Source organism: Camarhynchus parvulus, chromosome 3 (assembly GCF_901933205.1).
Source record: "Camarhynchus parvulus chromosome 3, STF_HiC, whole genome shotgun sequence".
NCBI lineage: Eukaryota > Metazoa > Chordata > Aves > Passeriformes > Thraupidae > Camarhynchus > Camarhynchus parvulus.
This window is the reverse complement of record NC_044573.1, coordinates 27,344,248-27,362,675: the sequence shown is the minus strand read 5'-3', so window position 1 is coordinate 27,362,675 and position 18,428 is coordinate 27,344,248. Positions and strand designations below refer to the sequence as shown.

Here is an 18,428-nt window from a genome sequence, read left to right as displayed (position 1 = left end):
TTACCAAAGCAATAATGATGTTCTTAGTTTTAGCTGATGTGCTGTGGACAAATAATATCAAAAAATGTTATAACAATGTAGAACAAGCATTATTAACTGACTGGAAAATGCTTTGATTGTTCTTTAAACTGCAAATAAGTATATTTTTGTGGTCATTAAGAGAGAGATTCTGATATTCCACATGAAGAATGATGAGAATACTTGAAGAGTTAGCAAGTGTCTGGGTCTTGCCGAGACCTATAACAACTTGTTTGGACCTTTTTGAAGCCATCATTTTCAAGTGACCAGCTTTCAACATTTAGAATAGAACTAGGCAGTGCAGGCAGGGGCTGTAATTTAGTATTGCTTGTGTGGGGAATTAATTATTGAGAAAGTACTTTGAACACCTCTGTCATAAATAATACACAATGCTTGAATCAGCAGGCTGCTACAAAGGTCTGCTGTGGCTGTGTAGGGACAAAACCAACACTCTGCTGTGCTCCAGGAGTTTGCTAAGGATTTGTTTGTCCTCTTGGCAGGTTCCACGGGCATATGTGAACCTGGTGACGATGCTTTACATTCCAAGGCTCCGGGAGCTGCATCAATCGAAGAACAATAGCTGCCCAAAGCTGATCATGAGGTCTGCAGATCATTCATGTTACAGCTTTCATTCTTGTTCACAGAGGGCTGACACATCTTTGTTGCAGTTTTTTCTTAAAGGGAAAAGGATCTAGTATTTTCTTAAAGGGAAAAGGATCTAATATTTCAGACCACCAAACATCTTTCTCTGTGGTTGTCCCTACATTTTGGTTTCAGCACAGCACTTAGAAGAAGCTGTCTCTGTATCTGAGCCCTGGTGTTATTGTTTCTTATGAAGGTGCCGCTTTTGGCTCCACACTTACCCTGCAAGTGAGCTCAAGCCAGAGCAGAGAAAGGTCAGCTGGGCACTCTTTGGTGAAAATAGAGAAGACAGTAAGATACAAGGTTTTCTGTTTGTAGTTACAGGTTTACTTTCCTGCACTTAAAACTCTCCCTCTCCCTTCTGCAATTTTCAGTCTCTGTAATCTCATTGCTGATGATTAGTTTTATCTCTAATTAGTGTCCTAAGTAGATGTTTTGGATGCTTCATTGTGCCACCTATTGCTTTGTGGCTCAACAATCCTTTCCGGATCAGTGTTAGTCCACTACTGAGGTGGCAGGCCTGCACCCTAAGTGGAGTTTTGGTGACTCAGATAGGGTCCTGCATTGTCCCCTGGAGCTGCTTCTGGCAGGACTTGCTTGTTTTCAGAAAAGCAAGTCTCTGCTTTTCTGGACAGATGGGGAGAATATCTTTGTCCTGTGAATGTAGGCAGCCACAGGTTTTGCAGGAGAGAAGAGATGCAACCCTCTTGCTGTGGCTTTCTTGTGGCTGTCAGTGGAAAATTGGGTTTGAAACTCGGGGTGCTGGTACTCCCAATAGCCAGTTGTAGTTCTTTAAAAAAATTGTATTTATTTATTTTTACAAAGGTTACTGGCTAGAGTACACAGGTATCTCAAAGCCCTAATCATTGGACAAGGATAGTTAGCAAAGCCTTTAAGATTAGATTGTCTCACAATAGCTGTGATCTTTCCACATCATTTCAGATGCCATGCTGAATTTCACATTTGCCTGTCTGGCAGCAAGCCAAGTTTACAGGATGATAAGCAGAGCCAGTGTGGGACAGCAAATGCTGTTCTACTGAGTAGAAGAACCACCTTAAGGAGGATTTTGATCTTGAAAGTCTTTTCTTTTTATTCTGAGAGTAGCAAACAACCTAAAGAGAATATGTGTCTACTAATGTTGCCTAACATGTGTTTATGAAACTTCTGAAAACACAATTTAGATTTGTATTGTTCTCATATAGATGTACTGTGGAGGTAAAAACTTTTGTTAGTTGGTCTCCATTAAGACAAGCTGGGACACAGTAGGGATCTGTGCATATTTTACATATATCAACTGCATCTCTATAGGAGGTATTTCTCTAAGAGGTCTCTCAGGGATGTTTTACTGTGGTCACACTGTCAGGATATTTGAAAAGAGTCCTTCTTCTAATTTGGATTTCTGAAGTAGTGATGGGGCATGCCCAGGAAGATGGAACATCCCAAAAATATCCATGTGCTAGAAAGATCAAAACCTCAGGGGAGGGATAAAGGTGGCCAACATGAGTTCACAGAATCTTAAAATGTCTCAGGTTAAAATGGCTCTCTAAGGATGGAGAATTCTGCATCAGTCCTAGTGGTTGTTTTGGTGCTCTACCAGCCTTGCTGTGATACACACTATAACCTCTGACTCTCTCAGCTGATTAGAATGAATTTGTGGCAAAAAAATCCTCCATCTTGAAGGATGCTTGCACAGTTCTGCTGAAGCAAAGGATGTTGCACAAGTGTACTTGTGAACAGTTTTTTGGGGTGGGTTGGCCCCAGGTGCCAGCCAAGCACTCCCACAGCTGCTCATTCACCCCACCCCAGCAATGGGGGGAAAACAAGGACTGTGAGCAGGAAAATTCATGGATCAAAATAAAGACCAGGAAGCCATCTACCAAGTATCATTGCAGGCAAAACAGACCTGATTTGGGGAACTTAATTGTGTTTGTTGTCTATGAGCATAAACATTTAATTACTGATTCTGGTATTGGAAAATGAATTAACAAAGTTGAACAGTTAAAGTGCCTGTCCTCCCTCCTTCTCAGGCTCAACCTTTCTCCAAGCATCTCTCCCCCACCCTCGTTACTGCTGCAGGGTACCCTCAGCCCCTTCAGTCAGGTGTGGTTTGGGGTCTGGATCTGGTCTCTCTCTGCCACTCCTTCCTGCTCACTCTTGTCCTGTGCTCCAACATGAGTCCTACACTCATGTGCATCCACTGGCTGTTGTCCCTTCCAGGAGTGCCTGTTCTGCCATGGAGCACCTCTTCCTTGTTCCTGCTGTCGTTCTCTCCTCTCTCTCTCTCTGGTGTTTTCTGCCTGTTCTTAAATAGGTTTTCACAGACACCACCAGCTTGGCTGAGGGGCTCAGCCATTCCCTTTGGTTGGTTTGCTGGAGCTGTGTCCAGAACAGGCAGCCCTGGCCCCTCCTCACAGAGATCACTCCTGCTGCTGAAGCCTTGCCATGGGCACACAGTGTGGCTTTTGCTTGCATGGAAGCTTTTTCTCACTTTCTGTTCATTAATTTATCCCTAATAATTGTGGTTTTGTTCACGAATTGAGGTTATGAAGAAACTCAGGGGTGAGAGGTAATGCTCTCATTCAATGGCCTTTCAAAGAAATCACTCTCAGAGCTTTTAATCCTGCAGCTTATCAGCTTGGAAGCAAGGGGGGGAAAGGAAGAGCAAATCTCAGTGCTATGCTCTTATCCCACAGCATCCTGTGTCCTTGTGTCATAAACCCTAAGAACAATTCCAATGAGTTAAAGAAGTTGATCTACTTTAACAGAATGTATCAGGTAAGGCACATTGCATTTGTTAGAAGTTTAATATCATCCTTCTGTTGATCAAGGGACCACAGGTGGGCTAATTTGAAAGTGGGGGACAGTTTCCACTTATTTTAATGATGTATTTGTAGTTGTGATTAAAAAAAGTAGGATCAGGATCCTACTTTAAATCAGGATTTAAAATTCTTTTTCACTTAACCAACAAAACAGATGAGAAGAATAATTGTTACAGAGCCATAGAAAGTAGAATATGTCAGAGAGACAGGAATTTTTTGATCAGTTATGTTATTGAAAATCACATTAAGTCAAACAACATGTTAACTCAGGAACAAGTTTTCAGGCACAGTGTGTCAGCCAAACCAAAAACACTTTGGTGGTTCTGGAAGGACATATTTTTGACAGAAAAGCTAATCCCTGAGCAGGCTGCCAGTCCTTGTCAGTCAGGCAGGCATCCCCAGGCTGCCTCTCTGTAAAGAAGCCTGGGATAGGTGTCTCAAAAAGGTGTCTGCGTTGGATGCCTGGTACAAGCTGGAAAGGAGGGAGAGGCAGCCCCTGGGTGAGGTGCTCAGCTTGATGGGCGGAACAGAGAAGAAGGAACAATGACAACTTTTCTTTTGCTCTTTAGGAGGGAACCCGCCGGTTAGTGGAGAGTGGAAGGTATGACACGAAGGATGATTTCACAGTGGTTATGCAGCCATTTATGACTAATATTGAAATGCCAAAAACACAGGTAAAACTAACAAGAAAACCACACCTGGTGCAATGCCACTGACTTGTCAAAATTGTTTTAGCTGTAAATGTAGCTAGCAGTTTCCTGACATAAGAATTAATTATTATATTCAGTTACCATCTAAAATTGCATGAAATGTTTATGGAATAGGAGATACTGGGCAACAGGAATACAGACCTTGATTTGGGGCACTGCAATTGGACAGCCATTAAGTAGATATTTTAGGTCAAAATCTTCATCAGAGAGCACTTGCTCTACATTCCCCATACATCAAGTCCTTTACAGTACTTTGGTAAATTACCTTTGTCATGAAAACCCATATGTTTCAAAGGACTAATGTGTAAATCTCAGGGGAAATCAAGAAACTGATATCTCTGCCCAGGCATTCTGTACTCAGAGACACAATGTATTCCTTATTACTTTGGGAATAGTGTATTAAAGAGTTTTAAAAGGCTTCTTAGTTCTGAGTTACTAATGTTTCCTGGCCTGGTTTAATTCTGTTTGCCTCAGAGGCCTTTGCAGATACTTTGTTTAGAAGTCAGCTGAGTTATCTCACTGGAAGAGAGAAGACAGAATACACAGCTTGTTTCATATTTGCTGCCTCTGTAACAGCACCTATCTTGTTTTCTAGGAGGGGTGGCCAGATGAATCGTATTTTGCCCCAGATTGTTTCCACTTCAGCCAAAAGACTCATTCCCAGGCTGCACGTGCTTTGTGGAACAACATGGTAAGATTTTTAAAGGTTGTGTTGCTCTATCCTTGTTGGGGAGAGCAACACAACAGGACTTCATCCTGCCCTTGGCAGCAAAAATGCCCAGAGATCTACTACGTAGCCATATATTTTCTGAATCTGTGTTTACCAAGGGAAAGAGTGATCATATGAAGAAAGGTCACCTGAATTGTTAGCCCAGTCATATCAAACCAGTAAATCTCAGGGTATGTTAAAGCTGAGTGTGTTCAGGCTGTGTCTCCCAGGAAGATGATGCCTGCCAGGCACATTGACCAGTAGGCCACATTCCAGGTGTGTGGGAATTAGCCTCTTCAGCACACAAGGAAACAGTGCATGGAGCAGCTGCCAGCATTGCCCTGCAGTTGTCTTGCTGTGCTGCAGAGGTGGTTTCCAATGACTGCACAGCATCACCCATTGCTCTCTGGTACTCATCTGCTTTTCCTCTATGCATCCCCTTTTCCCCCCAGCTGGAGCCTGTAGGGGAGAAGACAGATAGTCAGAAGATGGAGGATGAGCTTGTCCTCAAATGTCCATCTGAGGTAAGTTACAAGGCTGTCTGTGTTTATGTGGAGGTGCTGGGAGTGGCTGGGGGTCTGTGGGAGCCTTTACCCAGTGCCTGGAGCTCTGGTGATCTGCTCCTCCGCACACAGTTTGTGCCACTGCCACCAAGAGCAGCATGAGGGCACACCCAGGGGAGGATGGAGGGCAAACAGGAGTCAATGTCCTCAGAGTCACACATCACAGCTGGCCAGAACACAAGGGAAGGGTGTTTGGCCTACCTAACCAAGATCATCAAGTATCCACACTGAATGGCAGAGGTTCAGTGGGGGGGAAACAGAGCAGTGTTGGTACCAGTCAGGATAGCTCTGCAGGATTAACTGGAATACCTTGCAGTGGGGCTACAAGCTTCTTGTGAGACACACACAGTGGGGTCCTGAGAGCATTCTCTAACTTCTGTTTTAAAAATATAGCCCAGATTTACACTGTTGGCACACAGATTTTAAAAAGGCTTTTTAGTTACTTATTTATGTATTTTTAATCCCTCTGTTTTATTTGTATCAAACTGCTAATCATCTACAGACATCTGAGAGCCAATGTTTGGGGAATGGAAATCTCCATGTGTTCCTCTGTTGCTTTGCATTGATTCAGATTGCTTTGTTTTGTAGGCTGAGCCATTCCTGAGGACATACAAGAACAGTAATTACACATACCCTAACCAAACTGCTGTAAGTGTCAACATCACCATCCCACTGTTACTCTGCTGCATCTGTTCCTCTATGGTAACCAAATGAGTTGTGTTCTGCAGCACAGGGGAAATCAGTCTTTGGCCAGAGGGGCTTGGGAGGCTGAGTGCATGGCACAGAGCAGGGAGGTACTCCCTGAGTTAGACAAAATGCATCAGAAAACACCTGTAAAGCACGTGCCCAAACAGCACTGCTATCAGTAGAGGATGCTGCACTCTTGAGGAATGCTGAACATGACTATTGAGTTGAGCAACTGAGACCTGTCTCATTAATTACAGGCTGAAGAGGCTCCGGTTTATCCACCTGGCCTCTGCTGGGAAGGTCCTCATTTCTGCTGACTGTATTTGCTAGCCAAATGCTCTTCAGCTTTCTTTTTCTCTTTAGAATTATGGAAGCCAGCTGCCATGTGAGGACAGGTCTCCATCCTTCCCTCCTGCAACTTCAGGTAGTCTTGCTTGTTTTATGTTAGGAGGTTGAATTACCTTCAGCTGTCCTTCAAGATGAATGTTAAGTTTTGGCTGAAATGGTTGCTGAACTGTGAAAAATGTTGCTTAGAAAGGATGTCATGTTTTTCACCAGATGCTTAACAGATACAATGCCACACTGTCATGCAAGGTAGCATCCTGACTAAGTAGCTTCACTGAACTCACTGCCAGTGGAGAACTTCAAAATAACTTGTGATGAAATCCAGATTTGAGCGCTGTCATAGCTTATAAGCTATTCCACCTAAATGTCATGGAAAGAAACTGGAAATACAGCTTCATTCATGTTAGTCTGGAATTTAGCCATATTTAGTTTTTCAAATAACTTCATATTGTCTTTTCCTTAGTCTTTTGAAGTCTTTAATGTGCTGCTCCTGCTTTGTGTAATTCTGCATTGTTTTACCTTCACTTTGGTGCTGGATATGGTTTGCCACTTATTGTTATTTGCTCCTTGCTCTCCTGTCTTTTCGGTAGCAATGTTAACCATTGAAATGCTGAATAACATGCATATGTTGGTGCTACAATCACAGTAGATGAGCTGGAAAGAACTTCTAATTTATTTCTTGGGTATTGCAAAAACAATGTGACATAGCATCACAATGACAATGGCATATTTCGCATACACAGTAGAGGAAAAAATAGCTATTTCCTAACTAGGTTCAACTGTACCTCTTTCCTTTGCAGTGCATTCCCTAAAGCCAGCTGATGTGAAAGTTGTAGCAGCCCTTGGGGATTCTTTGACGGTAAGAAGGGGTTTTTACTGTTCTCCTGGTAAAACTACAGACATGTGCCTGCTCCAGTGGAGGGGAAATAGCTGCTGTACCCAGAAGCAAAGATCTGTTCATTCATGGATTATAATAGATCTAGCAGCCAGATTAAGAAGGATGGTGTCAGTATTCACATGCTTTTGAACTCAGGCAAAAACACAGGCAAATCCTTTAAAGAGGTGCCTAGGTATTCTGCTGGATTGGAGGCAGAAGAGATCAGATGCTGTTCAAATGAATGGGACATAGCACAAGGCTTAGGTTACTGTACTTTTCAAAGTTTTTTTCTGCATAGGAATGGACTGATGAGCCTGTTTTTCAGCCTCAGTTCTTTCAGGAACAGAATGCAGCTAAGTGGTTATGGATAATAGCATTTTAATAATTTTAGCATTAATGAGTTGAGGAAGTATGGGGTCATAGCCCTCTGACTCAATGCACTTCAAAAGACATTCAGTCATTTTATTGTGTCTGTTTTAACTCCTAATTGGTTTCTTGATCATGATACAATTCTTGCTGCTGCTGATTATCTTTGGTAGTCAAAAAGGAATATGTTTCAAAATCCAGACATCCTATATTCCACTTATGCCTTTCTGCCTTATGTTTTCATACTGGCCAAAGACTGAAATTCTACAGCCAGTCAAAGGAAACACTGGACAGAAAGATGTAATGGGAACATAGGTTTCTCTGAATCTGAGCCTTAACAACAAACATTGTGTGTACAAACCGTGAGCCCTTTACAACTCTCTGGCAGACATGGTGCTACAACTCCTACACACAGGAGGCTACTGAAATAGATAGAAGCATTTTGATGTAAACCTGCAGTATTAATAAAAGAAATACATTCTGTATATGGTCATGGTTACTCTATTGTAATATCTAGGGCCCTGCAGTGTTTCTGCTTCTAAGTATAGTCTGTAGGAACTTGGAATAGAATCTGCTTTCATAGAACATGCAGTGGCTGTCTTAAAGATGTCCTTGGCTTGTACATAGTTATTCTGAGCACCAATCTCCTGTTTTTTCAAGGCAGTTTATACACAGAAGAAAATGTAGTGTTGTTGTTTAATCTAAGGTGGCAGCAAATAGGCTGCTTAGTACTGTACTCGAGTACTAACATGCACCTAGATTTATAATGAAATTATACAATCACAGCTGTCAGGAACTCTGCTGATGAATTCTATTTTATGAGGGGTGTAGTTGCTAGCTTGCCTCTTTCTTCAGGGTGAGTGTAGAGAGTGCTTCCTCCTTGCTCCAGTTCTGCTATAAATCTTTCAGTTTAACACAATGGTTTTCAAACTGGTACGTATGAGTTATGGTGCTCCTTTCTGATACATGCTTATTTTCTCTGCTGAGTTCATGTAGTGTTTCATACTGTTAGCCATTTTGTGTGTTTGATTGAGATGTTTTCATCACTGTTGACTAATGCAACCATATTTAGCTCATCTAGACAAATGTCTTTGTTCCACAGCTCCATCATACATTTTGTGTCATATATATAATATGATTCTTTTAAATAATTTTGAAAGCTATTGTTGTATCCTTCAGGATGAAGGTTTGGGAAAAGTCAGGCACATTTTAAAGCTTTGGAAGACATCCACTCAATTAAAAAGTAAATAAATCAACTATGTAATTCTATTTAAATTAGTAAATTGTATTTGTTTATGTATTTGTATTACTAGTTACTATTGCATTAGTAATTGTGCTTTAATTTCATTTGGTTAATGAAAAACAATGTCCAGGCTGGTTCAGGAATTGCCTCAGATACCCTCCAGGATGTGGTCACTCAATACCGGGGGCTGTCTTGGAGGTAAGTCTTCAGCTAAGGTGATGAAGAGATGTGTTTTGGGTCTTTCAGCTGTCAGAAAGCTGAAAAAAAGGTTTCGTCTCAGGCTAGTGCTTCTTGAAGGTGTATCAAGATTTTTTCATAAGGGTAGCTTTTTTTTAAAGCATTTTCAGCTGTGGATTTTAAGCCAGCTTTTTGATCTCTCTCATGCTTTCATTTTTGGCTGCCTGCAACAGTTTGTATTTTTATGTTGGGATGTCAGGTTGGAAATCTACAAAACAAGTCAGAACTGGTTGATTTTAGGACTTCTTCTCAAAGTTTTCTATTTCTGAACTTTTTGTAGTGTCATGGAAAATTGTTTGTTTGGCCAGAGAGCTTTTGCCACATATAGCAACACACAGTCATAAAAGACTAAATTGTTTTGCTGTTGTGGTGTAGCTCTATTGATATTGACTGAAGCAGTTCTGTGCTGTACTAATACCTCTGTGTAAGCTGGAGTGTGGCCTCAGTGTGTCCTGTCAACACAAAAGCTGGGTAAATATATCTCTGTGCAGAAACCAGAAGGAGTGAGGAGTACTGCTGAAGTTCTCTTGTCACTCAAGGGCTGTCTGTGTTTGGTGTTGCCTTAGAGGGGCTTCATGAGGCTGGAATGGCCCTCACAGGTGACCTTGTAATCTTCAGTACTTAAGTATGAATTACGTATTTGAGAATGAAGCTATGTCAGGCATTTTTCTGCCACTTGATAAAAGATTGACTGTACCCCTGTACATCTGCAAGAGCAGTAAATCTTTCTGGCAAGCATCTTCACCACTGAAACTTCACATTTCTCCCCAACAGCACTTCCACTTCTGTTGTCTCCATGGATTCTGATAGAATGATAGTTACCAAATTAATAACCCTTTGCTTTTCCCCATGATGTGTAGCATGTTTTCGCTTTGTTTATTGCCTATGTCCAGATAAGAGGTGAGTGACTGGGATTTTTCTTTCTCATTTTAGTATTGGGGGAGATGAGTCATTGGAGAATGTGACAACTCTACCTAGTAAGTAAATGCTTTGCTAGATATAAATGGCAAGATTGAGGCTTTGCAGTGGACTAATTTCTGATAGATTTATAGAGTTTTGACGTATCTCAAAGCTGCTTAATGTAATTAACAAGAACTACCTTTAAAAGAAACAGTATGCTACGATTAAAAAATAAAAAGTTGCCTTCATCAGTGAAGCTGAGAAGAGATAGAAATTCCCTTACTTTCTTTTCCCTCACCCTTTTCAACTCTTTGGTGAGTATTATTTGAATTTCTAAATAACCTTGCTATGTCCGTGGTCATGACGTACTTAACATTTGCTTTTAATAAATATTCTATCACAATTTTTCCAAAAGAAATATTTGCATAGAGTAGGCCTCTTTGGTAAATAAAGCTGCCTACTCGTACATGTAATCTGAAGGGAATAATTTTAAATTTCTCTTCACTGAAACTTGCAACTTTACGTAGCTCGGTCTATTGTTAATGTAGAGTCACTCGACTTTCAGTTTGGATCAGCTGTAGGAATAAACTTCCATTCAAAGAGGGCCAGTAAACTGTTCTTTTTTTTGTGTGTTGACCATTATTTTAAGCAGAATGTAACAGGAATATAATTAGAATAAGCAATTAATTGATTCATTGAGTCCTATTACATTTGATAAAGCCCTCACTAAAATGTGGTTAAACTCAGTCTTTGAGACTGAAGTAGATTTTATAGTTTACAATGTGGCCATGTTCACTCTCAGCTGTAAGTTACTCTGCCAATTTCCTTTTGGAAACTACTATGGAGAACATGGTGTGACTTCATCAGGACCATGCACCTGAGACTTTGTTCTTCACGTTTGTCAGTAGTATGAGATTCTGCACAGCAGTGAAGCAGATCCAGATGCTTTAGCTGAAAACCAGTTTTGGCTGGGCTGAAGGACCCTTCACACTCACTTCACAAAGTCAGCATCATATGACTGATAATTTTGTTTTAGGCTTTAACCAGTACAACATGAGAGAGAACTGCACACTGTACTCCCCAATTCTGCTCATCTTATTTGCTGGTGCCAGTGCAGAGCACTGCAAGCACGCTGCTGTCTGAGTCACTGCCGCTGGTGACCCCTCTCCCCACTGCTTGGTGAATCCATCAAGGTTGACTGGCAGCAGCAGCAGCTGTGCTGTCAGAGAGCAAAACTGCGGCAGTGCTGGTGTGTTGTTCTAGTCCCTGCAGGCAGGGAGCAGCTGGAGTCTTTTTGCCTTCATTGCCACCTCTGTTTTTCAGACATCTTTCGAGAGTTCAATGTTATGATCACGGGCTACTCAACCGGTATCGGGAATGAGAATGATTCCAATGCATTCCTTAACCAGGCAGTTCCTGGAGCACTGGCTGAGTATGTAGCTTTTTGTTTTACATTTGTAGGTGATGGATGCTTCATCTAATTGCCTTTCAACTGTCTCATGTGCTGTCACAACTTGCTCTGAAGAGCAAGCAGAACCAGTTGAGTTAGAGTGGAAATTGGCTCAAAACATGTTAAACGTATGGGTGTATTTCATAGCTGAACTTTCAATTGAAACTAACAGTCCTCCTTATGAAATCCACAAACAAGAAACTGGCAGAAACATTTGGGAGGTTTCTACTCTTCCTGTTCAACATCTATTCATTTATCTATTTATCAGTCAGTAAATCTCTGAGAATGTGAATGATTTTATAAATTAAACATGTAATGAATTGATAAGAGAAACTAGGAGTAAAACAGGATGAAGTCTTACGTAATTCTGGCCTCAGGTTTCTGGATAAGCAGACAGGAAAGAATAGGAGAGAGATGGGGGGAAATACCCCAGTCTAGAATCTTAAGAGAATTACTAATGGTCATCCATGGGTTTTGGTGCATTGCAGACCTGGTGCAGTTGGAGCCAGTTCTGCCAACATAATAGGGATTGTAATGTCTTGCAGTCACCTGAATTTGGCTCTTTGCATTTAGTCACACCTGGGAAGCTGCATGAGTTAAGCTTTGCTATATTGCTTATCCTAGAAATCCCTGGATACTTATTCAAAGTCAGTGCTGTTTAATTAACAAAACAGATGGCTGCTTGAATTCAGTCATAGTTTGGGCACAGAGTCTGGCAGACCATGCCTGGATTTGACATTGTGAGTTGCTATTACCCAGACCTTAATTTGTTTGTTTAAAGAAAAATTCATCTTGCTTCCCAAAGGAGTCTTGGAAGTGAAGTTCAGAAGCCAAGAGAGGTGTTTGTGTTTGCTGTATCTAAGCAAAGATTATTAGAATTTATCAGGTTTTTTTATTGCTCTCCTGTAGGCCCTGTGTAACTTGTGATTCATTCTGGTAATCTCAGTAGATACTTGGATTTCCTGGCAGAAATAGGTTGCTAGGTCCCCTGTTATATCCTACAGCCCCCACAGAACTGAAAGAAGGCATTTTTTTAATCTGGTGATGGCCGAATGTAACTGTGTATGTCAGTGAAACATGCTGCAGCCATCAGAATTTATTAACATATTGCATGCAGCATATATCCAGATTACCTCCAGTTTTTGCTTATTGCATGAAAGAATGAGACAGGTGCCTGTCTTGTATTCTTTATCAACTAAATCCCAAAAAGGTTTAGTGGGAAGGACTTGAAGGGTACACAACCACTTAAGTCACCATTATGACTTAGGGCAGCTTGTATGAGCACCTGAGGCATTGCTATTAAACAGCTATTTTTTTAGCTGTCTGAAATGAGTTGATGGATGCTAGTCTAATGAAAATTGCCTATTTCATCAATACCAATTAGTCTTCTCTCTTCCCCTGCAAGTGACTGGACTGGATAATCATGATGAAATTGAGCTGTCTTTGTTTTGTAACCATGTTTTGTAAATGTTCAGCAAGGAGACACAGACAACAATCTTTCTGCTTGTCTTCTGTTGTTTCTCTGTCTCATAACTCTCTGCAGAAAGTTGTGCAAAAGTAAAGTCCTCTAAAATACTACTCTTGAGCTCTCAAATACTTCTTTTGGGTTTCTGTCCTATAATGTTTTGGTTCTTGATGTAGATGAGAAGATGAATTCATCCTAGTCAAATACTGAAATTTATTGCAACAGAAGGAAATGTTTCTCCTGCTTTAGATATTTGACCATGGAATGATGATGCAATTCAGCATTTATTCTTCATCAGCCAAAACCATCTGTTTTCCAGTGATTTACAGGGCAAAAAAAGTCCACCAGCTAATGCTAATATTTAAGAATTGCTACCTGGCCTGTCTTGCTTTATGGTTATCTGGAAAGTGCTTTCCAGAGGTGCTGGGGCATTTCTGAAATCAGGTAATTTTGCAGCCTTACCAGCTTACAGAACCAAGTGTGAAGGTTTCTTAAAATTAAATCCATGGCTGCTTTGAAGAGCTCTTTATTGAACTAGATGAAAATGTAGTAATGTAGGTCTCATACAGCAAAATGTTCCTAAGCCTATCTGCATTCATTGCCAAAGTGTTTAAGTACATGATAGAGTTGAGGATAGATCTGAATAATGTTGCTGAAGCAGAGCCTGGCTGAGGTCTCTAATTTCAAGAATTTAACAGTGAGAGGAGAAAACAGGTGTCAGGAATTGTGAATATCTGTATTTCCCATTAGCAAACTGTTTCCATTGGTCAAGATCTAAATTTGGTTGAAACTGCAGTTGAGGGATGGATCATTGCTGGCACTACTTCATTCAAGATATTATTGGATCTTGCTGTCTGCATTGGCTCAGGATGCATCAGCACCTCACTGACTGTAGGAGAAATCAAATATGCTGTGGACTGTCAGATCAATATGTGGTGTTTTCCTCTGTGTCAGTATTGTAGATGATGTCTAGCTAAGGGGTTTCCACAGTAAGAGCAGAAGAAAACTGTGACCACTTGTGGCTTATGATAACTTTGGGATATAAGTATGTAGGTTATGACATTGGACAAGGGTAATGGTGATAAGAACTACTACATGCACACAGTGCACAAGCAGATATATGACAGGGCTCATTCCTCAGCAGATGCTCCCATGCCAGTGTTAGATCAGTATTCAGCTGGACAAGGGTGGTGAGAGACCTCTCGTTTTCCTACAGTAAACAAAGCCTTGCAAAGGAGACCTAAACTCTGGTTGCCATACAAAACAAGTGTCATGCTTATTAATGTCAGCTGATATGCTCCCAGAAATGACAGACAGCCAGTGTCTTTAACAAGAGCCTGGAGGGAGATGCAGCTCATTCTGAACCACAGACCTGCCTGGTCAATGCTTTCTGACCTCGTTCTCTTCTCTTCCCTGTGCATATTTGAAGACCAGTCTGTCAGGGCAAATAAAACTGAAGCACTCAGCCTACGTAACACAAAGCTCATTGCACTTTAGATATCTATCTATCTATATATATATCTATCCTATATATCTATCTTATCCTATCTATCCTATCTGTCTGTGTGTATATATATGCACAGAAAAAGGAGAAAGAGAGTACTTGCCTGGCTTTTGCAAAACAGCAAGGCTGTCATCTTAATTTGTCTGAGTAACCTGGAAGGTTTCTTGGATTTTTAATTACCCTGGAAAAGTTGTGTACACATAGTGTACAGTTATGTGCTGTAGGTGCAAGCTCCAAAAATGAGGAGGGTGTGCACAGTGAGCTCTGAAACCTATGTTTTTCAGGGACATGTTGCTCAAGAGGTCAGCTAAGTATTGGGACTGGGGATTCCTGTGTTTTAGTCTACAAGGAATAGGTTGACAGCAGCTTAGCTCTACAGAGGCCCTCTGCATACAACTGTTGCCATATTTGGCTTTTCAGCTGTTTTAGGTGCTAAGCACTGTAATAGGAGCTGAACTTACAGTTCCAGATTAATTACTGAACTTGAGTAAAATCTGTATTCATCCATAATATAACATAAGCAAGTTTGATTTAATGTTGATTTTATTACCAAGATATGAACCTGTAATTTGATCACAGCAACATGAGTATTGTACTGTGTCCTCACTCAGCCTTTCTGATATCTGTCAACTTGATTTAAGATGTCTGAAGCATGGTAATGTTGATCTCTCAATACAGGTGTTACTTTCACTCACTAGTTCTCCTTCTTTCCAGGCACTTGCCAGCCCAAGCAAGAAGTCTTGTGAGTCTTATGAAAACTGATCAGGTAAGTTGTCTGGGACCCCTTCAAACTTACAGTATGAATAGGCATTGCTTCACACAGCAGATGCACCTGCAATGACACCACGTGCATATCACAAAGGTAAAGAAATTCAGACTCATTATTTTCTTCTTTATTGCACAGAGAATTGACTTCAGTGCTGACTGGAAGCTCATAACAGTGCACATTGGAGCCAACGATCTGTGCATCTATTGCAAAGACCCTGTGAGTAGTGACACTGGTTATCTCCAGCTGTGCTGTCAGTGCAGAAACACCTCAAGGGAAACCATAAAGCCTTCACAGACATAACATGAGTTATACATGGGCTGCTGTATGTTTTGACTGGGGTTGTTGCTGGCAATCCCCTGATATAAAAAGGTACCAGCAGCAGAGTAGGATGGTTTTGTTTTCTCTGGCTTACTCCAGGATGAGAACCACTGCTTTGACTACTGTTTTTTGACCATAAGCAAAAAAGGGAAGGGAAGAAACGCCTCACTCCTCTGATGTGGTAACTGCTCTGCTCTAGCTTGGCCTCTTTAGACATCCAAGAATGGCAGTGGTAGTTCAAAGGGGTGCCACCCTACAATTGTCATCACACCATAACTCACAGTGTGGGGAGGTGCTAGGACTGCTGAGGTGTATATACGAGGGGAGTTGCTGCAGTCTTATTTGAATGTTATGCTTCTCTGGATTGTGGAGAAGCCTTTAGGGCTGCCATAAGGAGGTCATGGGAGCTGAGTGGGCAGGCAACAGGGAGAGGCCACCTTTCACTGCCAGCTCTCACTCTATTGCCTTTAATATGCTCATTTCTTATGAGCATTTTCAATTCTCCTGCAACCCCTTGTGCTTGAGAAATGTGCTTCTTCTGCAGGAGCCTTGCTAGGCTTCTTTGCTGCTGCTGCTGCCAAGTTTTATAGCCTTATTTATAGCTATGACCTTGACTAGCAATGATTTCACATAATTTTATGAGAGCTTATCAGCTGGCTGTGAGCATGCTTGTGGCTGCTTGGTTTATGCTGTTCAGCATGCATTCAGATTGGGTTCCTTCCTGCATTTTTACATGAAGGGCCCAGTGGATTTGGGTTAAATATGCTGCTAATCAACAAGGTTTATTTTAAATCCAAAATTTCACCAAGCCTCCCTATGTTTGGGATTAATTGCTATCTTAAAATCCCCAGTCTCTAGGAAGAACCAAGAACATTCTACTGACCACTGTGTTGTAGGGCAGAAAAGGAAGTGAGTTAATGTGATTCTTCTGCCTCCCAACCTAAATTCCTTGTGTCTCCATTTGACAGTAATCTGTTCTGTTTCTATCAGGATCACTACTCATCTGGGAATTACATCAAAAGGATTCAAGAAACTCTTGATATTCTGCACAAGGAGGCAAGTACTATGAAATTATCCCAGCATTCTAGCTCACACTGAGACATGACTGACTGATGCTAGCTCTTCTGTTTGTTTGATTTTTTGTTTTTTTTTTTTTGTTTTTTTTTTTTTTTTTTTTTTCATTCTGGTACAAAACATATGCTGTTGACTTGTACAAAAAACATTTCCTTTTGTTTTGTCTTGTATATCTGCAGTAGTGAGATGCAGTCTGAAATGACATATAGTAACAATGAGCTATGGTTTGGGGAAAAAAAATAAAAAGCTGATTTGGGGGAGTTTGTTGCTTTTTCAATCTTGTTAATTTTTTTATCCTTCCGGTGATGGAGAAAGGGAAGTGGTGTCAAATGGGTGGACTTTGGGGTAAAATAAATACACTGTGGGCTGTGTAACCAGCCATTTTCTTCTAAACCAAACCTTACCTTTCAGGTTCCAAAAGCTTTAGTAAGTCTGGTTGATGTGGCGGACATCACCGTTCTGAGACAGTTATTTGTGGACCCTTCAGTTCAGTGCCCCACTTACTTGGCAGAGTAAGGCTTGTTTGACTTTCTTTTGTCCTGTTTGTGTTCTTATTTTGTGCTTCTCTCATAATTTGAACTGATGTTTAAAGGTAGCAGCACAGTCCTGTGGACTTCCTTCCCATGCAGTGCTGACATCACCCTGCCTGATGGCATTTCCTTCTCTTGGCTTTGACCTGTTTGCCATATCTAGAACTGTACATAATATATACCTCAGAGGCTAGGGTTAAAGTTACTGAAACAGGGTTCTTCAAGATGGGGTTGAAGTGCACAAACATTTAGATTTGCAGGCCTTTTTTTGTGATATTTTTGAGGAGTAGACAAGTTTCCCCTGTTTCAGAGTCTTTAGTGCAATGGATAATTTGCATTCTTTGCTGACCTTTCAGAGAGAGACAAATTCTCTGTCTTGGGAATGCAAAAGGAATTGTTGATTGGAATGGTGTCAGCTCAGAAGTAAAACAGGCAGTACATTTCAAAATACTGTTTTCTAGTTCCCCAGGAGCTCTGGTGTGCACTTCTGCCAGTCTTCAGGGTCTTTGGATGCCAGGGTGAAATTAATGAAACAAACTACACAGTGTGCACAACTTTGATATATCTGGGTGTGAAACCAAAATTACTTAAAGTAGTATCATTCATGTGCGGCATAAAATAAGATTAAGGTTTGAAATTACAATAGCAAGGACAATAAGATGTTTTCACAAAAAACGTGATTGTACAGATTCCCTTATTACATCCATGTCGTGAAGGTATTGCTTGACAAAGGGTGGTCTCTGCATTATAAGATGTTAACTCTCTTTGTTCCTGTTTTCTCTTCTGACCTCCCCCACAGTTATCTGTGTAGCTGTGTTCTCACAGGAGAAGAAAACTCAGAAAATTTCACAATGGTGAGAGATGCCATCAAAGCTTACCAGGTATGACTGTTAAGAGTGGTACAGTTACTTTATTTCCAGTAGAGGTGAGCTCTTGATTACCTAGCAACATATCATATCTGGGTTTTACCCAAACTATGAACTCAGCAAGAACTCATTTAATGCTATCCAAACCTATCATGTAACCAAAACTAGCAGCGGAGGTCTTCAGAAAAATGATGTTTCCTAGTAGAGATTAGTTGGTGGGAGTTTAGTCACCAAAACCCTGTCCCTGACAAACAGTTTCAGCATTGTGTTCCAGCCTTCTCAGCCCCTTTGCAGCATCTCAGCCTTCTTTTGCCAATGGCTGTGGCTATTTAAGTT

The 18,428-nt window shown here is 41.0% G+C and overlaps 1 protein-coding gene across 1 annotated transcript in view; it reads left to right on the top strand.

Moving 5' to 3' along the window:
• The window catches only part of PLB1 (phospholipase B1), a 93,718-nt gene that overhangs the window by 32,867 nt on the left and 42,423 nt on the right, over positions 1-18,428 (top strand). The window contains exons 26-41 of the mRNA XM_030945881.1: positions 519-619; positions 3,354-3,435; positions 4,049-4,153; positions 4,785-4,880; positions 5,351-5,422; positions 6,050-6,109; positions 6,512-6,572; positions 7,294-7,352; positions 9,110-9,177; positions 10,150-10,193; positions 11,440-11,548; positions 15,250-15,301; positions 15,440-15,520; positions 16,613-16,678; positions 17,108-17,208; positions 18,026-18,107. Of these exons, the coding sequence (XP_030801741.1) occupies positions 519-619; positions 3,354-3,435; positions 4,049-4,153; positions 4,785-4,880; positions 5,351-5,422; positions 6,050-6,109; positions 6,512-6,572; positions 7,294-7,352; positions 9,110-9,177; positions 10,150-10,193; positions 11,440-11,548; positions 15,250-15,301; positions 15,440-15,520; positions 16,613-16,678; positions 17,108-17,208; positions 18,026-18,107 (1,239 nt within the window). The remainder of the gene's footprint in view (positions 1-518; positions 620-3,353; positions 3,436-4,048; positions 4,154-4,784; positions 4,881-5,350; positions 5,423-6,049; positions 6,110-6,511; positions 6,573-7,293; positions 7,353-9,109; positions 9,178-10,149; positions 10,194-11,439; positions 11,549-15,249; positions 15,302-15,439; positions 15,521-16,612; positions 16,679-17,107; positions 17,209-18,025; positions 18,108-18,428) is intronic.